General features: G+C 38.6%; 1 protein-coding gene across 12 annotated transcripts in view; it reads left to right on the top strand.

Annotated features, from left to right (window-relative positions):
• NTRK2 (neurotrophic receptor tyrosine kinase 2) overlaps window positions 1-20,645 on the top strand; it is a 384,042-nt gene that overhangs the window by 83,247 nt on the left and 280,150 nt on the right. For all 12 annotated transcript variants that reach the window (XM_049711806.1, XM_012538905.3, XM_049711808.1 and 9 more), the window contains 3 exons: window positions 1,435-1,470; window positions 4,494-4,594; window positions 15,009-15,108. In XM_049711806.1, coding sequence (XP_049567763.1) covers window positions 1,435-1,470; window positions 4,494-4,594; window positions 15,009-15,108 — 237 coding nt within the window. The remainder of the gene's footprint in view (window positions 1-1,434; window positions 1,471-4,493; window positions 4,595-15,008; window positions 15,109-20,645) is intronic.

Below are 20,645 nucleotides of genomic sequence, written 5' to 3'. Positions count from 1 at the left end.
GCAGCGCTCTTCATCCCCTCTCCTCGCGCACCAGGAAACAAAGAGGCAAGAAAAAGTCTCTTGCCTCTTCGGCAGGTCCAGACTTTTTCCCGGACTCCCTCCCGGCTATCCGTGGCACACTAACCCCCTGCAGGCTGTGTTCACACCGCCAACCCCAGTCCTCTTCAGGTGCTCCGACCGAAGCCCGAGCCTCAGCTCCCAGCCCCGCCCGCCCCGGCGGGGGAGCAGACAAGCCTCTCGGCCTGGTGAGTGCCGGTCGGCCCTGAACCTCTGTGCGGGAATCTCTCCGCTTTGCCCTCCGCAGCGCTGTTGCTGTGCTCTCCTCCGCGGCTCCGAAGCTTTTCCCCTCCACCACCCGCAGTCTCCGCCCGCGAAGGGGCTTCCTAGTGTGTGGAAAACTTTCCTCCTTCACAGCTCCCTCCCACTGGTGCAGGTCCCGTCCCTATCCTTTTGTTTGTGTTTATTCTTTTTTCTTTTGCCCTACCCAGGTACGTGGGGGGTTTCTTGCCTTTTGGGAGGTCTGAGGTCTTCAGCCAGCATTCAGTAGGTGTTCTGTAGGAGTTGTTCCACGTGTAGATGTATTTCTGGTGTATCTGTGGGGAGGAAGGTGATCTCCGCGTCTTACTCTTCCACCACCTTCCCGGAAGCCTTCACCGGCTCTTTTTGACAGTGATTTTAAAAAGTTAAAAAATTTTTCGTTTTTTGCAAATTCTCTTAGGAATATTTTTAAATGAATATTCTGACCATCTTGGAGACTAAAGACACATCCAAAATAATTAAATGATATACTCTTGAATTTCTCTGTGATATAACATTTATTTATAATCTCAGTAGAGAAAGTATATTTGTTTTTCTATGTTGTATTAGGGTAAAAAAAAAAAAAAGGTTTATTCTGTCATAGAAATGTCCCTGAAGACCAAGTGGAGAGCAAAATTGTGCTTTAGATATTATTATCTAGGCTGGTTAATAACGTGTTTGTGAATACAAATGGACCTGCCACAACATAGTTTGAAAGTAACCCCCAAATCATCAGAGAATAACAAAAGTGGTATAGAAATGATCTGTTTCTGGAGTAGAAATACCAAAGTTACAATTAAAATGACCAAGTGTTTAATAGAAACAGTTTTAAAAAAAGGAAATGGTCATAATTCATTGATTGTTGAATATTTTCTTGCTAAAGTGATTTGTAAATTCTGTTTATCCTTTTCTTTCCTTTTTTGGAAGAGGGATGGAGGTTGTGGGCTTGGAGAGAGCAACAAGGTTAACATGAAGCAAACCTAGAATTTCAGATTTTATTCCCCTGTCCTATAAAATAGTCTATTCAATTAGAAAACTTTCAATGTATATCTAGCTGATTTTAGTGAGTATAAGTTAGTAATTTTTTAACTTCAAATGCATACTTAACAAGATATCTTTGTTTTGTTTTCTTTTTAGGTGCAAACCCAAATTATCCTGATGTAATTTATGAAGGTAGCTATCCTGTGGTCTGTATTTTGTATTTTTTTCAAAATGTTTGTCTAAAATGAAATAAAACAATTAAAAGAAGAACTAACTTTAAGCTCAGTTAAATATATACTTCAAGCATGACATAGGCCAAAATAATATTTCAAAAATCATTCAGTATTGATGGCTGTTTTCCCTTGATATTTACAATGCCTGTAAATAACGTTTTCTCTCTCCTGCTTGTTCTTGGAAGTAGTAAATCCATTGTGCTGCAACAGACATTTTGTTTCCATAATTGGGAACTAATTACCTGTTTAAAAGCCATGACTACCAAGAAAAGGGAGGTGTATCAGTTTCTGGCCGTGACAGTAAAGCCAATTCAAAATTATGTTTCTTACAAAATGAGGAAGGCTGGCTCACACACAGGATCCTCAGAGGCAGGGCATGCTTTTTTGTTGTTTTTTGTTTTTAAATTAAATTTATTTATTTATGGCTGTGTTGGGTCTTCGTTTCTGTGCGAGGGCTTTCTCTAGTTGCGGCGAGCGGGGGCCACTCTTCATCGCGGTGCGCAGGCCTCTCACTATCACGGCCTCTCTTGCTGCGGAGCACAGGCTCCAGACGCGCAGGCCCAGTAGCTGCGGCTCACGGGCCTAGTTGCCCCGCGGCGTGTGGGATCTTCCCAGACCAGGGCTCGAACCCGTGTCCCCTACATTGGCAGGCGGATTCTCAACCACTGCGCCACCAGGGAAGCCCCAGGGCATGTTTTAAGGTTGGTGAAACCAGCAGCTCAACCATGTCATCAGGGATCCAAGTTTTTTTTTTATCTCTGCACTCTCCTGCCCATTGTACTGGCTTCACTGAAGGCTGGTTTCTCTTACGGTTTTAAGATGAATCATTCACATTGATGAGAGAAAGGGAAGAGCTTTTGAAAGTGTTCCAGAAGAAAGAGAACTTTCCCAGAGACCTCCACCAAGCCCTCCTGTATCTGATTCAAGACTCAGTTGGGTCATGGTCCATTTTTGCCTCCAGTACTGAGAAGAGGGCTGGATTACCCTTGACTAGCTAGACCCATGCCTAGAGTTTCGATCAGCTTCCCCAGAGGATGTGCTTGATCCCCTTGAATAAAATGGGATTCTTCTAGGAATGTGGAAAGGGAGAAACCCAAAGATTCACTATATTAGCTTACCAAATATATTATATTTACTTTGTTATTTTAATTGAATCCCAGGGCTGTTTTACTAGGTATGAAAATCCATCTTTAACAGTTTTCAAACCACCTTCATGACCAGGAGGCTTCCGTTTGGGGAAGTGGCAGGCTAAATTTCAAGACTTGGCTTGAAATTTAAGATTGATTAAAACTTACATTGATTAAAAAGATACATTTATATATTCTATAAAATCTATTCTTTAATTTTATATACACGCCTTGACAAATGTGTATATTTATATTTTTAATATAAATATAGTTTATAATTTTAATATAAAACAATTCTCTGTATGTTTATTGTACATGTGTATATTTAACTTGAGCTAATTTTAACTAGGGAATTACATTGTCTTTACCTGCTTTATGCATGTTAAGCCATCTTTCCTCCAAGCTGTGGTTTGGATAATTTTGTGCATGTGATTTGTGTATTTTTATTTTTATTTGTTCTGATATGGCTTAAAGAAAGTATGTCAAATTGTGTCACAGAGAAATATGTTTGAATTGTGATTTTCAGTTTTAAAATTATGTTTTGGACTCCTTTCCAATAACTTTTAAGACTCTAAAAATGTCATCTTTCCATTGGTCTCAGGTCACACTTTGGATCTTTGGGCTACAATGTCATGATATTAAACTATAGATACTTTAGTGGTTTAATTTTGCATGAGTAGCTGGATATAATATGAAAAGGGAAAATAAGCAGATAAATGATATCTCCTACTGTTTGGTTGAAATATTAATAAGTTCTAATATATTCAAAATGAAAATGGTGAGAATGTAGTTTTGCAGTTAAAAATAAAACAGCTACAGATAGAAAATATATGCTTTTTCTGTTAATTTTCATTCACATTCAAAGGAACACTCTGCTAGTAAAATTATAATTTAAATTGGTGGCCCTAAGGCCAGCTTGATAATTCTACCAAGGGAAGATTAGCTAGGGCTGCCTTAATGAGTTTGTTTGTTCAGGATGGAAATTGAAGGCACCATACCTATTTAGAATAAAAATACAAAAATTTATAAACAACATGGTCTGCAATAAGCTTACCAAAAACTTTTTATGACTTTTATATGTAATATGTTAATAAAAACTTTGTCTACAAAAAAATCATTTACTTATATCCTGATCCCTGTAGACTAAAATTGATTCAGAAGAGCAACTGCATTTGAGAACTGAGAACATACCCTCACAATTCTAAATGTTGTATTGGTGAAGTTCCCTACACATTAATTCTGAAACTGATATATTGGCAATTCAGAGCTCTTCAAAAAAGTTCAGATGTGGACCCAAGTTCCCTATTGGTGCCGATTCCACATTCTACCTTGAGTGCTTCTGCCTCGGAAATCAGAGCTGCTGATTTCAAGCCTGGTTCATGTCTAGGCTCTGTTGCCTTCTTGCCAGTTGACTTTAGACTAGTCATTTAACATCCCTTAGCTCTCATTCTGCAGCTGTAAAACTTGTGGTTAGACTCGATTTCCAAAGACCCTTCCAGGTCTGTAAATCTGACTCTTACATGATCGATTCTTTTTTGTATTTTCATTAAATACTTTATCAAAAAAGGAATATATTCTTATGTGCAAAGAAAAATCCTAGACCTGGCTTGGAATTTGACCAAACAAAACAATGATGTAAAGATCTGGGCTGAATATAATTTTCGCATCGCACAGTCCTAACGCTGCAATGGATTTAACCCAACGGCAGGTCACGCTTCTCCCCAGCCACGCTGTCAGTGGTTTGGAATCTTGTAATTTGTCTTGCTTCATTCTGGGTTGTACTGTGGCCTCATGTTTGTTGGCAGCCTAATGACAACTTCATACTTCCTTCTTTTTCCCCTTTCTCCAATTTAAGATTATGGGACTGCGGCAAATGACATTGGGGACACCACGAACAGAAGTAATGAAATCCCTTCCACAGATGTTGCTGACAAAACCGGTCGGGAACATCTCTCGGTGAGTGGGATACTTAAGTGTTTCGTGGAATGGTTCTGAGCATTTTGGATGCTTGAATGTTGAAGGAATGGAGCTGCTTCAGTGCGAGTCTTTCAACAAAACATTTTTATTGTGCAGCTATAAATAGAGTGTTGAAGTGTGGAGAAACTAATGGAAGGGTTTAAGAGAGTGATAAAGGTACCATATAGCCTGTGACCTACTGCTGGTGATTCCTGTTTTAAATATCTGTCCTTTAAAAGATTATTGCTAGAAGAGCAAGAAACCAGCTTTCTCATTCAGGGACATGTAGAGTTCTTTCTGTCTCCACATCTGTCTCCTTAAATATTTTAATAAAAATTTCAGTGCCCACCAAATGTAAGGAATCCAGTAGGTTCTGGAAGGGACAGGCCGTGGGGGGATATAAACATACGAATGAAACACGTATCTGTCCCTTTGGAGCTTACACTTAAATTAAGTCAGAGACCTGAGACGTGAATATTAGCACCTAAATTACAAACAGAGGCTGAGCAAGGCAATGCGAGAGAGCGAAGGAGAGGGGCAGGCGCCCTGTTCCTTCCTGCTGGGAGAGCCAGAGGAGTCTTTGCGGGACAGGTGGCCTTTTCCATGGCCTGTGCGGAATGCCTGGGGTTTGGACATAGCGGAAACGAAGGGCAGGGCGTTTTGGGTGTGTGAGCCTGAGCCTGCAGTCTGGAAGCATTCTTGCTTGGAAGGTAAGGCGTATGAGGGAGGGCGGTCCGAGGCAGGGCCATGAGGTCTTGAACCACAGAGCCAGGTAGTTAGCTTTATGGTGCAGGGAGGAGCATTGAAGGGAGCGTGAGTGAGCAGCAGGGCTGCATCTCCCTAGGACTGTGTGGCAGGGCTGGTCTGTCAGCTGCTCAGGTCAAAACCCAGCAGATTCCTCCATTCTTTTCTTTTTCTCCCTGTCTTGTGCGCCCAGTCTAACATCCTGTGAGTTCTGCCTCCTTGTAAACCACCAACCCATCCATATCTCCCCACCTCCCCAGCCTCAGCCACAGGCTAACCCAGGGGCTGGCAAACTATGGCCCTCGGGCCAAGTCTGGCTTATGCCTGTTTGGGGGCAGTCTACAGGCTAAGAATAGTTTTTACATTTTTAAGTGGTTTGAAAAAAAATCAAAAGAAGCGTGACATTTTGTGACAAATGAAAATTTTATGAAATTCACATGTCAGTGTCCATAAATAAAGTTTTATTGGAACACAGTCATGCCTATTTACATATCATCTGTGGCTACTTTTGCGCTACAGGGGCATGTGGAGTAGTTGCAGCAAAGTCTGTATGGCCTGCAGTGCTGGAAATATTTATCATCTGGCCCTTTGCCGAGAAAGTTTGCCACAATTGCTTGTTCCTGGATGACTGCCACAGCCTCCTACCCTGTCCCCCCTCCCACTCTTGTGATCTTCTGGCCATTCTCCATATAGCAGCCTGAGTGACTTTTTTAAATAAGTTTTTTATTTTATAAGTTTCATCTGTACTACCTTGTGATCCAACATCTGAATACACTAAAAAGTGATCAGCCCCAGAAGTCTAGTTGGTATCCGTCTCCATACAGTTGACCTCATTTACCCATTTTGCCCACCCCCAGCTCCCTTCCTTTCTGGTAACCACTAATCTGATCTCTGTATCTATGAGTCTGTTTCTATTTTGTTTTCTTTGTTTGCTTGTTTTTTTTTTTTTTTGATTCTACAAATGAGTGAAATCATATGGTATTTGTCTTTCTCTGTATGACTTATTTCAGTTAACATAATACCTTTAAGGTCCATCCATGTTGTCACAAATGGCAGGATTTCATTGCTTTTAATGGCTGAGTAATATTCCATTGTGTATATATACCACATCTTCTTTATCCATTTGTCTATTGATGAACACTTAGGTTGTTACCACATCTTGGCTATTGTAAATAGTGCTGCATTGAACATACAGGTGCATATATCCTTTTGAATTAGTGTTTTCGTGTTCTTGTATAAATTGCCAGAAGTGGAATAGCTGGGTCATGTGGTAGTTCTATTTTGAAGTTTTTCAGGAATCTCCATACTGTTTTACATAGTGACTGCACTAATTTACAGCCGCACCAACAGTGTATGAGGATTCCCTTTTCTCAGCATCCTTGACAACATTTGTTATTTCTTGCTTTTCAATAATAGCCATACAAACAGGTGTGAGGTGATATCTCACTGCAGTTCTGATTTGCATTTCCCTAATAATTAGTGATGTTGAACATCTTTTCATGTGCTTTTTGGCTATCTGTATGTCTTTGGAAAAATGTCTATTCAGATCTCCTGTACATTTTTACAAACAAATTGGTTGTTTGTTTTTCTGTTGTTGAGTTGTATGAGTTCTTTATATATTTTGGATCTTAACCCCTTATCAGATATGTGATTTGCAAATATCTTCTTCCACTCAGGAGGTTGAATTTTTATTTTGATAATGGTTTCCTTCACTGTGCAGAGCTTTTTAGTTTGATGTAGTACCATTTGTTTATTTTTGCTTTTGTTTCCCTTGCCTTTGGATTCAGATCCACAAAAACATTAAAACTAATGTCAGTGAGGTTACTGCCTATGTTTTCCTGTAAGAATTTTATGGTTTCAGGTCTTACATTCAAATCTTTAATCCATTTTGAGTTAATTTTTGTGTGTGGCATGAGATAGTGGTCTAGTTTCATTCTTTTGCTTGTGGCTGTCCAGTTTTCCCTGCACCATTTATTGAAGAGACTATCCTTTTTCCATTGTATGTTCTTTGCTCCTTTGTTGTAAATTAATTGTCCATATACGTATGGGTTTATTTCTGGGTTCTCACTGCTGTTCTCTTGATCTGTGTGTCTGTTTTTGTGCCAGTACTATATTGTTTTGATTACTATAGTTTTGTAGTACAGTTTGAAATCAGGGAGTGAGATACCTCCAGCTTTGTTCTTGTTTCTCATGATAGTTTTGGCTATTCGGGTTCTTTAGTGGTACTATTCAAATTTTAGGATTATTTGTCCTAGGTCTATGAGATATGCCATTGGAATTTTGATAGGGATTACACTGAATCTGTAGGTTACTTTGGGTACTATGGACATTTTACAATATTAATTCTTCCAGTTCTTGAATATGGAATATCTTTCCACTTATTTGTGTCTTTTTCAATTTCTTTCGTCAGGGTCTTATAGTTTTCCGTGTGTTGGTCTTTCACTTTTGGTTAAATTTATTCCTAGTTATTTTATTCTTTTGGTGCAATTGTAAATGGGATTATTTTCTTAATTTCTCTTTCTGATAGATCATTATTAGTGTATAGAAATGCCATACATTTTATCATGTCATCTGAAAATCATGACAGTTTTTACTTCCTCCTTTCTGATTTGGATGCCTTGTATTTCTTTTTCTTGCCTAATTTCTATGACTAGGACTTCCAACCCTGTGTTGAATGAAAGTGGCAAGAGTGGGCATCCTTGTCTTGATCCTGATCTTAGATGAAAAGCTTTCTGCTTTTCACTACTGAGTATGATGTTAGCTGTGGGTTTGTCATATATGGCCTTTATTATGTTGAAGTATGTTCCCTCTGTACAAGTGGATGTTGAATTTTGTCAGGTGCTTTTTTCTTCATTTATTGAGATGATCATGTGATTGTTTACCCTTCATTTTGTTAATGTTCTGTATCGCATTGATTGATTTGCAGATATTGAACCATCCTTGAATCCCTGGAATAAATTATATTTCATTGTGGTGTATGATCCTTTTAATGCATTATTGGATATGTTTTGCTAATATTCGTTGAGGATTTTTGCATCTGTGTTCATCAGGAATATTGGCCGGTAATTCTCTCTTTTTTTGTGGTGTCCTTGTCTGGTTTTGGTATCAGGAAAATGCTAGCTTTGTAGAATGTGTTTGGAAGGCTTCCTTCCTCTTCAATTTTCTGGAAGAATTTGAGAAGGACAGGTCTTAAATATTCTTGGAATGTTTTGTAGAATTTGCCATTGAAGCCCTTTTGTCCTGGGCTTTTGTTTGTTGAGAGAATTTTGATTGCTGTTTCAATTCCCTTACTAGTAATTTGTCTATTCAGATTTTCTTTTTCTTCATAATTCATTCTTGGAAAATTGTGTTTCTAGGAGTTTATCCATTTGTTCTAGGTTGTCCAATTTTTTGGCAAATAATTGTTTATGATAATCTCTTATGATCCTTTGTTTTTCTATGGTGTCATTGTTATTTCTCCTCTTTCATTTCTGATTTTATATATGAGTCCTCTCTTTTTTTATTAGTCTAGCTAAAGTTCTATTGATTTTGTTTATTTTTTTAAAGAACCAGCTCTTAGTTTTATTGATCTTTTCTACTTTTCAGTCTTTATTTATTTCTGCTCTGATTTTTATTATTTCCTTCCTTGTACTAATAATGGGCTTCATTTGTTATTCTTTTTCTAGTTCCTTTAGGTGTAAAGTTAGACTGCTTATTTGGGATTTTTCTAGTGTCTTGAAGTTGGCCTGTATTGCTATGAACTTCCCTCTTGTAACCACTTTTGCTTCATTCCAAAGATTTTGGTATGTTGTATTTCTGTTTTTATTCGTTGCTATGTATTTTTTTTTAATTTCTCCTTTTATTTCTTCAAAGACCCATTGGTTGTTTAGTAGCATGTTGCTTAATCTTCACGTTTTTGTAGTCTTTCCCATTTTTTCCTTGTGATTGATTTCCAGTTTCATACAATTGTCAGTGGAGAAGATGCTTGATATGATTTTAATCCTCTTGTATTTATTAAGACTTGTTTAGTGACCTAACATGTGATCTATCTTGGAGAATCTTCCATGTGCACTTGAGAAGAATGTATATCTACTGCTTTTGGGTGGAATGTTCTTTGTATGTCCAGTAAGGTCATCTGGTATGTGTCAAAGTCTGATGTTTCCTTATTAATTTTCTGTTTGGATAATCTATCCATTGGTGTAAGTGGGGTGTTAAAGTCCCCTACTATTACTGCATTACTCTCAATTTCTCCCTTTAAGTACATTAATATTTGCTCTATGTATCTTGGTGCTCCTGTGTTGGGTGCATATACATTTGTAAATGTTACATCTTCTTGCTGGATTGACCCCTTTATCATTATGTAATGCCCTTTGTCTTTTATTACTGTGTTTGTTTTGTCTGTTATTCCAGCTTTCTTTTTTTTCCATTTGCCTGGAATATCTTTTTCAATCTCTTCATTTTCAGTCTTTGTGTATTCTTTCTTCTGAAGTGAGTATCTTAGAGGCAACATATAGATAGACTATGCTTTTTTATCTGTTCAGTTGCTCTTTTAATTGGTGAATTTAGTCCTTTTACATTTAAAGTAATTATTGACCAGTATGTATTGCTGTCATTTTGGTAGTTGTTTTATGGCTGTCTTTGTAGTTCCTTTCTGTTCCTTTCTTATTCTCTTTCTCTCTTACCTTGTGTTTTGGTGGTTTTCTTTAGTGTTATGTTTAGATTCCCTTATCATTTTTTTCCTGGATTTACTATAAGTTTTTCCCTTGTGGTTACTATGAGGTTCACATATAACATCCTATGTAAGTAGTAGCCTATTTTAAGTTGGTAGCAACTTAAATTTGAACACATTCCAAAGCTTTATCTTTCTTACTCCCCATTCCTCCATTTTATACTTGTGATGGCACAAGTGGAGGCTTTGTTCATCTAGTTTTCAGGTCCCTTTCTGAGGGAATTATTTCATATTTAGTTGAAAGATTTGCTGTGTCCATGGTAGGAGATGAGTTTAGGATCTTCTTACACCACACTTGAGCCTTCTCCCTTGAGTGATCACTCTTTTATTATCATTCTCAGAGTCTTCCCAATGCATTGTAATAAAACTTTTGTTATAGAAACCAACTCCTCATGGTGGTTAACAGGGCCCTACATATCTTGACCTTGTCTGTCTCTCTGACTTCATCTCCATACTCTCTTCACTGTTTACCAACTATCTTTTTAAAATACTCTCTTGCATGTTCCAGGCTTACTCTTGTCTCACAGCCTTCACATTTGCCGTTCCCTTTAGAAGGTATGCACTTCCCAATGGTCATCACATAGCTTTAGCTAGAGTGACCAGCAGCAGCCATTACCCTGTTTCATTTTCTTCTGAGCAGTTATTATTGTGTGTAATTACCTTGATTATTTATTTGTTTACATGTTCAATATCTTTTTCCCTTCCCTGATTCTTTAGTAAGATTCTTAGTATAGGCAACTCAGTGTTTTTCATGGCTGTATCCCTAGTCCTTAGAATAGTGCCTGGCACCTAGGAGGTGATTAGACTAATGATGAACGCTATAGAATGGGTTTCAGAAGAGAGGGATTAGAAGTGGGGTGATGATGATTTAGGTGTCTGGTGCAATGATAAAGAGATGTGATGGGTATTTAAACCAGGGCCATGCAGTGGGACCAGGAGGCTCATAAATAGATACAACTTAACTGCAACTCAAAATATGCACATCCAGTATTTGGAGACACACACCACACACACATTTCCACAGATGACTATATGCATTGCATTGAAATAACAAGGAAAACTGTTGTGTTAAATCAACTGAAGAATGTTTTCTAATTCCTGCCTTATGCATTTATTTCAGTTTTTACTCTCATACCAAACCACTTAATGTTTCTTGGTTTGAGAACGTTGTTTGCATATGTAAGGAATCCAAGGAACATGTGTTAAGCCCACAAATGTGTATGTATTCCAATTACTAAAAATTATATACCAACTTCAGTTTTCTCTTTTGAACCCAAATGATAAATTTAAGCCCCCAATTGGCGTATCTTGATGTTTGAACTATCTATAGTAGTGTCATTGGAAGGCAAGATGAGTGAAAATAATCTTCATTGAAAGTCTGTATGTTTCGACTTCACCTGTGGCTCTTAGAGATCTGCATGAGAGATACAAGGCAATGTTTTGTAGAATTTAAAGAAAACTTTTAAATTATGTGTGGATCAAATATTTGATACATAACAGTCCCTGATCACAGGAAAGATCATTAGATTAGAAAAAGAGTTTCAGTGTCAGGGAGCTGATACAAAATTCAAAGGTGTTTTCAGAGCATTTGCAAGACAGCCTTAAGCAGTCACCTTTCTGGTCTAGCAGATGCTCCTCATGAACCCTGCTGGATTTTCAGAGGAGAGCAGCTCTTTGTTCTGTGCTGAGAGGTAGCCTCAGATAAAAACCAACTAACCAACCAACCAACCAAACAAACAAACTCACTCCTGCTTTTCTCCCATGTGAAGACCACCCCCACCCCAGCACACATGCACAGAGTACATGAAATTCTGTATTTATCAAATAACTTGTTTTTGAGGAAATGATTCTTCTCATTGTCACAGGAGTTTTTGTTTATTAAAGGATTCTTTACATTTAGAACTGCTTCAATAGGTTTAAATATTTGTTAGCAGATCATCAGCTGCTTTTCTGGAGAAGAACACGTTTCCATTTTCTAAGATGACTTAAATATTCTTTAATGAAGTAGATAATGCAGGGCAGGTATTATTATCCCCACGTACAAGTGAGGAAACAGAGGCTGGGAGAAGTGAAGCACCTGTGAGGTCTCACAGCTGGTAAAGGCAAGGTATCCTGGGTTCATTAGGACATAGGTCTCTTGAATGCCAGCTGAGTACTTTCCAAAGTGGGTAAGACTGTGGTTCTGCAGAGTGATCCTGGGACTCAGGGCAAGTCCTCCAAATGTCTCTCTGTCCCAGGTTCCTTATCTATAAAATAGTGTTTGAACTCATTTATTAATGAATTCTTCTTTCATCTGTAGAATTTTGGAATTTAATAATAGGGTAGAGAAACTTATAGCTAAAATATTATGATCTCTTTCCCTTGCAAATGTTAGTTAGAAATAAAGATTGAGAAAGAAACATCCGAAATCATTAGGTAAGTTTGAGGGAAATGATCTTGGTTAGAACAAGTTGATTTATAACTAGCCTTTTAGGAATCACTACCACTCTATTTATATATAGGCCACAGAGACAGAGCTAAGTTTGTACTCAGACATCTGCAGAAGCATTCTGTGGGACAGCCACTCACAGCTGAAGCACCAGAGGAGAGAATGATTACACCTTTGCTCCATCCTAGCCAACTGTTTGGCATGTGCTCTTTTCTGTGCTTTGTAGCTTATTTAATGCTGTCCCCATCTGACCCCATCTGAAGGTGCTGTGGAGGGATTAGCCATATGTTTTTATTATCCTGCCTTCGCTCTCAGCCACATGCTTTGGAGAGGCAATGTAGTGGGTAAATCACACATAAATCACAGGTTTTATACTTGAGCAGACTTTGATTCCAATCCCAAGTTTGAGAGGTATGATCTTGGGCTGCTTATTTATTTATTTATTTTATAAATCTCAGTTTTATCATCATCATCATAGCCAACATAATTAATTACTTATTATAGTAAGCACTATGTCAAGCCCATTATCTGCATTGACTAATTGAGGATTTATAACAACCTGCAAGGTAGTGTTATCATATTTTCTATTTTATACATGAGGTTTATGAGATGCTGAGAGGTTAAGTAATTTGGAAACCATGTAGTTAGTAAGTGGTAAATCTAAATTTCAAACTCAGGAACAATCCATATTCTTAATCTCCACTTGATACTGCCTCTCACTGTGGGCTGGGTATATCAGTCAGGATAAGCTATGCTGCAGTAACAAAACCCCCCAAATGTCAGTGGCTTAAAACAACAGACGTTTATTTATTGCTTCATTACACGTATCGGCTGGGAGCTCTATCAGCATCATCCTCATTCCAAGATGAGGCTGACAAGGCAGCCGCCTTTTGAAAAGTTAGCATTTATTATGGCACAGAGAAAGAGAGCACTACCCTTGCACTGTTAACGCTGCTATTATTGATGAATAATTTTTTTTGTGGGGGGCTCTCCTGGGCACTGCAGGATCTTTAGCAGCATCCCTGGCCTTGACCCACTAGATGCTAGTAGCACCTTTCTCCCAGTTGTGACAACTCCAAATTGCCAAATGTCCCCTGGGTGCAACATTATCCTCGGTTGAGAACCACTGCTTTAGTCTAAGATCTTGCAGTAAGCAGTGAAATCCTCCTCCTGGCAGTGATACAAGTCTCAACTCATTGGCCAGAACTAGTCACCTGAACCCATCTCACCACAAGGAAGCCAGGAAGTGAATCCTACAAAGGGAAACACAGGGGAAAACAGAAATGTTTGGGAAACAGCACTAATGATTACCACAGATGGGGACAATAATAATATGTCATATGGACTGTTATGTGGATTAAATGAAACTTAGACATTTAAGTCAGTATGGACATCTAGGACAGTTTAGGCAAACTATATCCAAATCCAGCTGTCCATCTGTTGTGGTAAATAAAGTTTTATTGGAACACAGACATGCCCATTTGTTTGCATATTGTCTGTGGCTGTTTTCACACTACAGCAGGGGAGTTGTCTAGTTGCAACACAGACTGTAGGTCCCCAGAGCCTAAAATATTTAATATATGACCCTTTACAGGAAAAGTTTGCCAACTCCTGGTTTATAGAAACAAATTTATTTTGGAAGCAGGACTTTGGGGTAAACAGCCAAAATGGAAGATGATGCATAGTCCTGTGTCGATCTTTGTTTCTAAATTGTTAGTGTGTACTTAGCATTATGCACTTGTGCCCTGTGATCCCCAGCTTGGGGCTGTGACAGGATTCACAAAGATCTACATCTACTCTCTCTCCTTGTATGATTCACAACTTGCAGCTACACCTTTAAGTTAAAAAAACAACTTTGTATTGATCTTTCTCATACATACAGAAAAGTTCACATGTCATAAGTCTACAGCCTCATGAGCTTTCACAGGCTGTGCTCACCCACAAGTGCCTTCCTGCTCCCTTGCAGACCTACTCACTGCTCTAGGGCACCCTGACTTCTAAGAGCAACAGTAGTCAACTTAAAAAAAAAAAAAATTTATCATGGACAGTTTTCAAACATGTACAGTGGTAGAGAAAATCATGAATGAACCCCATTATATCTTTCGGCAGCTTCAAAAATTATTAGTATTTTGTCATTCATGTTTTATATACTCTCTCTCTCACTTCTCTCTCCAGATAGGTAGGTAGGTAGGTACATAGGTAGATAGATGGATGGGGAGAGATAAAATATCTATTATCTATACATTATATAATAATATAGGATGTATTAGTATATGTTAATCTGTATAATATCAATTGGGTCCCCATTTTTATAAGCTTTAACTTCTCTTTTCTCATTTGTAGAGATAGGGATAATAATAGGACCTGCATAAATCTTCCTAGGGTTGTTAAAGATTAATTGATATCCATAAAGCTCTTAGAAAAGCAGGTAGTAAGTATTCAATAAATATTGACCATCTCCATCAAAATCAGCATCACCTGGATTTAAGAAACTAATTATCAAGACCATAACTGCCCTCCCTTCCTTTCTCTAGGTCTATGCTGTGGTGGTAATTGCATCTGTAGTAGGATTTTGTCTGCTGGTAATGCTGTTTCTGCTGAAGTTGGCAAGACACTCCAAGTTTGGCATGAAAGGTAAGAAGGGTTGTGTTTATTTTACTTCTTATGTGGAATCATTTTTGGCTTGTGACTAATGCTAATTACCACTAAAGAAGGAAGCAGCTAGATTTACGATGACTAGGGGTGAAGGCTGAAAAAATGGGAACAAGGCTATGATACTACAAATCAAGACAGAGCAAAATCATGTTGATTATTCAGCACTACTCATTTTCCAATGAGGACAGTTATCCCAGAAGACACAGAACTGGTTTCTTGAGTTTCAAGTGCCTAATAATGATATAAAAAAATAGTACCCGAGTTTTACTTTTGTTTCAGAAAGGCAGGCCAGGCTGGGTGGCAGTAGGCTAGTTATGGACACATGTATTTTGTGTAGAAAGGTCCTTTCTGTTGTACATTTGACTTCTAGAATTTCCATGGTGTGCTTTTTGTGTTGCTGCTGCTTTTTCAGAGTCTCATTTTGAAATTTAAAGTGTTGGGAAGCAAAATAACAGCCTTTGGAGGTACATTGATGCTTTGTGAATGAGTGGCTTTTTATTTTAGTGGAAAAGTTCCTAGTGCTCGATTAAAAATTAGGGTCTCTGTTGCCTCTCAGTAGAACATTGGTCTCTTTTAGAGGATTGAAAATTCATTTTGGGGGACAGGGGAAACGTATTTAAATGTTCTTGTGATATAAGTAGCCAAGAGTTTCAGTGATTAAAAAGCATTTGCTCTGAAATTTAAGCGTATGTATTGACTCATATGTTATCGTTAAATTCTGCGTGGTCTCTTATGAATAGCCACTCACTTGGGAAATCTGTGAGGAAGGTTTAGTGGTGTCTTTCTTAATTGTGTTGGGGAGACAGTCAGGTGGGCTTTCTTGATCTGTACGGTTCATTATAATTACCATTAATGTCACTTGCTTACTTGAAAGTGATCTTTAAGTAGCAGTAAATTGTCCAATGTACACTGGGCTCTGGGGTGAATCAGATCCATTTCTGATGCTTTTTCCTCTGCCTTTGTTGGTGCCCATGACCAAGATTCCCAAACCTGAAATGAATGAGGAGGAGCCGTGGTAAATTAAGCCTTAAAAAAACACCTAAACCTTCTCCTGACTCCCTGTTTGGCCTGTTGATCCTTGACATTTCTTTTGAAGGAGGGAAGACCTCTCATTCTCCAATTATGAATAAGGCTTGGGAGAGGGACTGTACTGCAGTGATTTTAATTAATCCTATGGTGGTGGTTTGCAAACTTGACTTTGCCTCAGAAACTCATGGAGAGCTTGTGAAAACACAGATTTCTGGGCTACCCTGAGAGTTTCTGATTTAATAGGTCTGCGGTCGGCCTGGAAATGGGCATTTCTGATGGTTTCCAAGGGATGCTGCTTTTTCCCAAGCATTCTCAGAGAATCACCTTTCTGTGGGATAAACATGGGTTCCCAGGTCTCTTTCCAAGCATGACAAGATGTGGGAGAGGCATTTCAAACCAAACCCACCCATGGCTTCAAAGACCTTTCTGGGTCCCCGTGTTTGGCTGGTGCCCAGGTCTGGCCTAGGCTTCTCCTCTCTATATGTTAGCCTCCTCCCATGGGATTTTGTTCTCTTCATCCTGATCAGATGCTTTCTTTCCTTAGAGGCACTTGGGGTGGATGTCCCCGAGCAGAGTGTTTACTGGACAGAGCCAGATTCTAGCTCTGTCACTTTCCTGTCTTGAGGGTTGACTTGGAAACTTTCATCTTGTGGGCTCTTCAGAGAAAGGGTATGTTCAGGTCCTACTGGGAGCTCAGAAAGGCTTTGGGAACCCTAGGAGCAATATTTGGGAGTCACTCCCCACCCCCACTTTGTGTTAAGAAAACAACAGAAGAATGATCTGTAAATGTGAACTCACTCTCTGTAGTGCAGTGCTGGAGGAGAATAAAAGGCAGACGTTTTGTTTCAGAGAAGATTGTATTTCATATAGTGACTCTGTCACTAAGGCTGACAAAGTCTTTTATTTAGATAATTTGGGGTGACCACTGCTGAAGCACCTACATTTTCCGGGTATAACCTAAGGGTATCATTAATGATTGGTAAGAAAGATTTTACTTAACCTTGTCACAGATCCAGTAAATGACTTTCTTCAGGCAGAAACTACTAGAGCATATGTTTTACTCCCTTATTTTTAGACATAAATAAAATTATTTTTAAAATTTTGTCTCAGAGACTCAGGTTCTTGTTTAGAATAGCTTTTTTCTCTATTTTTAGCTACACGTCTAACTGTGCCATGGTTTGGACAAAATGGGCCTGAGTTGAGGTTCTTGTTTTATTGGTCAAATGCTGAGCTGTAATTTAGGGGACCTAGAAGAGAAGACGAGGCTCATGTAATGAAACTACCTAAAAAGTGGTGTTTAACAATTAATGTAAGTTAAAAGGACCTCTTGTATAGCATAGGGGACTATATTCAGTATCCTGTAATAACCTATAATGGAAAAGAATCTGAAAAAGATATATATATATATATCACACACATATATACATATATAGATGTAAAACTGAATCACTTTGCTGTACACTTGAAACATCAACTATTCTTCAATCAACTATACTTCAATCAGCAAATTAATGTAACTTAATGTACTTTAAATGCTATTAGCTGTTGAAAAAACATACATTTTTAAAAGGGGAGAATGTGTAAAAACACTATTATACTTCCTGAAATAACCAGAAAACATGTCACTTGTGATTTCTGAGTAACAACGGTATGAAATGTGCATATCCTTGGCCAGAACCAGTGCCTTGGTTCTGTGTAAGAGGCCAATGGCTGACGTGCAAATGAGCTATTCCAAATGTAATTCTTGCCCTCCTAAGCACCTTTGGGGAGATTCTACCGCCATGCGTATTCCCTTGTCCTGGGGACAGATTGAGACTGAAGGACGGCAGCCAGCCCACTCATAGGTGTTTCCAGCTTTTTGCATCCCCAGCATTGCGCACTTCAGCCTCCACTGTTTCAATCCATGGTAGCAGCGTTGGGATTATAGATTACGGTTTAATACTATTGATTCAACTGATTCCCAGGGTAACACAAACCAGAAATCTCTTAAAATCACACTGCAGCTGCATGCAGGGCAACTCAAGATTTATGGATCAACCCTAGAATCCAAACATCATTGGTGGCATTGCTTTCCATGGGAAGGTGATCCCTAAATTCCAAATCAGGGAGTTAAACCTAGATCTTAGAATACAGCAGTGAGCTGTGCTGTGTTCTTTGGAGATGGGTCTATGTGACTGTAAGCTTCATAGGATTTTTTTTCATCTGTTCTGTCAGTTCACTATAACCAAATCCTGATGGTGCAATCTAGAACATAGAGGCCAGACTGTGAACTCCAGAGTTCATATTGGTCTTGTTCATCATTACTAACCCAGTGCCAAGGCCAAAGTTGGCAGTTGATAAATATTAATTGATGGAATGAATGATCACAGAGAGTTTTCAACTCCATCCACTTTAGGTTGTTAATTGGAAAACAGTTAATGTTTGGAGGGCAGCTTGTATATGAATGGTTAAAGAGAGATATTGGAGCTTTTCTAAGCTTCTAAACTTAAAAGAAATTATTCCAGATAAGTAATGGTCATAGACAGGAGGTCATTTTGTCCAGGTTTTGTCTTAGGATGTGTGGGTTTTCACACACTGTTTTAAACTGTTATTGTTGTTGAAGTTTGGAGGATTCATTTTGACTTTCCATTTTGCACGTGAGCCTCTTCAATTTCTGCCTCTCCCTCCAAATGTGTGGCCTCGTAATATGTGTCTTTGTCCAGCTTTGAGGCTGGCAGAAGTGCCAGATGGTGGCTCTCATCTTGGTGTTAACCTAGAAATTATGTTTCATTATCATTTGATATGTTTTAAGCCTCTTGTTGCGAGTGTCCAATAGACTACCAGCCCTGTTTCAATAAAGATGTCAAGAGGTAGAATTTATCCTATTCCATTTCTCCATGCTCGTTTCTGTGCCTTAACACCATCCTTTTGGCTTTTGGTTGAATATCTAGTTATCATAATTGCAGAGTCCTGAATAAAGCTCCTCTGTTAGCGTTTGGCCATCTGTATAGGGATTATTCATATGCGTGTTTAGTATGGGTGCATGAACTATATAACACATCTATCTAAATCTATGCCTGTATCGATACCCTGTAGGTAAATGTATAATTTTATCCCTTTTCTTTGAAGAATGCCTGTGATTTATTTTAATTTTCACTGAAGTAGGGCTCAAGGACCTTTCCAGAGCAGCTCTATTGCCAAAGGAACAGGCAATCAAGCCTTTGAATGCTCTCATTTTTGTTGTAACCAAGTCTTATGTTTAGTTCTCACATTGCTTCCTGGCTCCCTTTCTTCGTTGAAAATGTAGAAGTGCACATAAAGAGGAAATGGAAGCATCTAGGGGCACAGGGGCTGCCAAGTCTTCTGAAAGTGATCCACATTGGGAGCCCCGCCTGATGGCATTGATAATGAACAGGGTTGGAAAAAAAAAATAAGGGAATCAAAAGGGCGGAGGGGGATTGGCAGTCATCACACTGGTGAAGAATAGCTGTGACCATCAGCTTTCTGTTACTTGCATTTCCTGATGGAAGTCCACATACGATATTTATTCTGTAAGTACCGATGCATCCTTTGTCCTTCTGGAGTAAATATAAAAGTGACCTGAAGAGGTCCCGCAGGAGGAACTGGAATAGGAAGCCTTTTCCCTTATTCAGGTTTGATGGCCTGCAGATTTCCTCTGCAGCCTCCTGTCCTTGACATAAACCGCTCATATGTCTTCATTCCTGCTAATTGAGCAGTAGGCATCTCCAACTCATAATTGACCAAAAAACTACACTGCCTGAGAACACAGAGCCAGGTTTTAACTCCAGATTCAATGTCCCCAGTTTAAGTTTCTCCTCTTATATAAATGATCTTCTAAATGTCTTTCAACAGCAACCAAAAATTTGGTTCTTTAAAAATAGTCATAAACATAGTGGGACCAAAGCTAAAGAGGTTGAAGGTTAAAGCCTTTTATGTGAGCTGAAAATAATTCTGGAAAATTTAGGAGGTTGACTTTAGCAGATATTTGGATCAACTTTTAAAAGAGGGAAAAATGTGACTGAAAGCCAGAAACACAGTTATAGAAACTTCTGTAAGGACAGACTGTTTTCCGTATGATCCTTCCCCCCCAACCGTTTTTTTAAAAAGACAAATAACATTTAAGTATTATAACAGTAACACAGGAATGCGTTCTCATTTTTCAAAATTTCAAGCACTTTAGAAATACATAGAGCTAAAAGGGAAAGTTCCTCTTCATCTTCCTTTCCCACTACCATTTCCACTCCTAGGGGTAACCTTCTTTAACCATCCCCAGTGCATATATTATGTCAATAATAAGATATATAGCTCCATTCATTATGTAGATAATCAAATATATTCATTTTTGTTTGCATAAAGACATTATAATACCAATCTTGTTCTGCATCTTTTTAAAGGTAACTGTTTGCCTTGTAGATCTTTCTGAATCAATTCTTTTCTGAATTCTATTCCATAGTATTTCTGAGTACTCTGGTGTCAGGCTACCTCGG

The sequence above is a fragment of the Orcinus orca genome, chromosome 6 (genome assembly GCF_937001465.1).
Source record: "Orcinus orca chromosome 6, mOrcOrc1.1, whole genome shotgun sequence".
NCBI classification, from domain to species: domain Eukaryota; kingdom Metazoa; phylum Chordata; class Mammalia; order Artiodactyla; family Delphinidae; genus Orcinus; species Orcinus orca.
The sequence above is the reverse complement of the archived record's forward strand: the minus strand, read 5'-3'. Positions and strand labels throughout refer to the sequence as shown.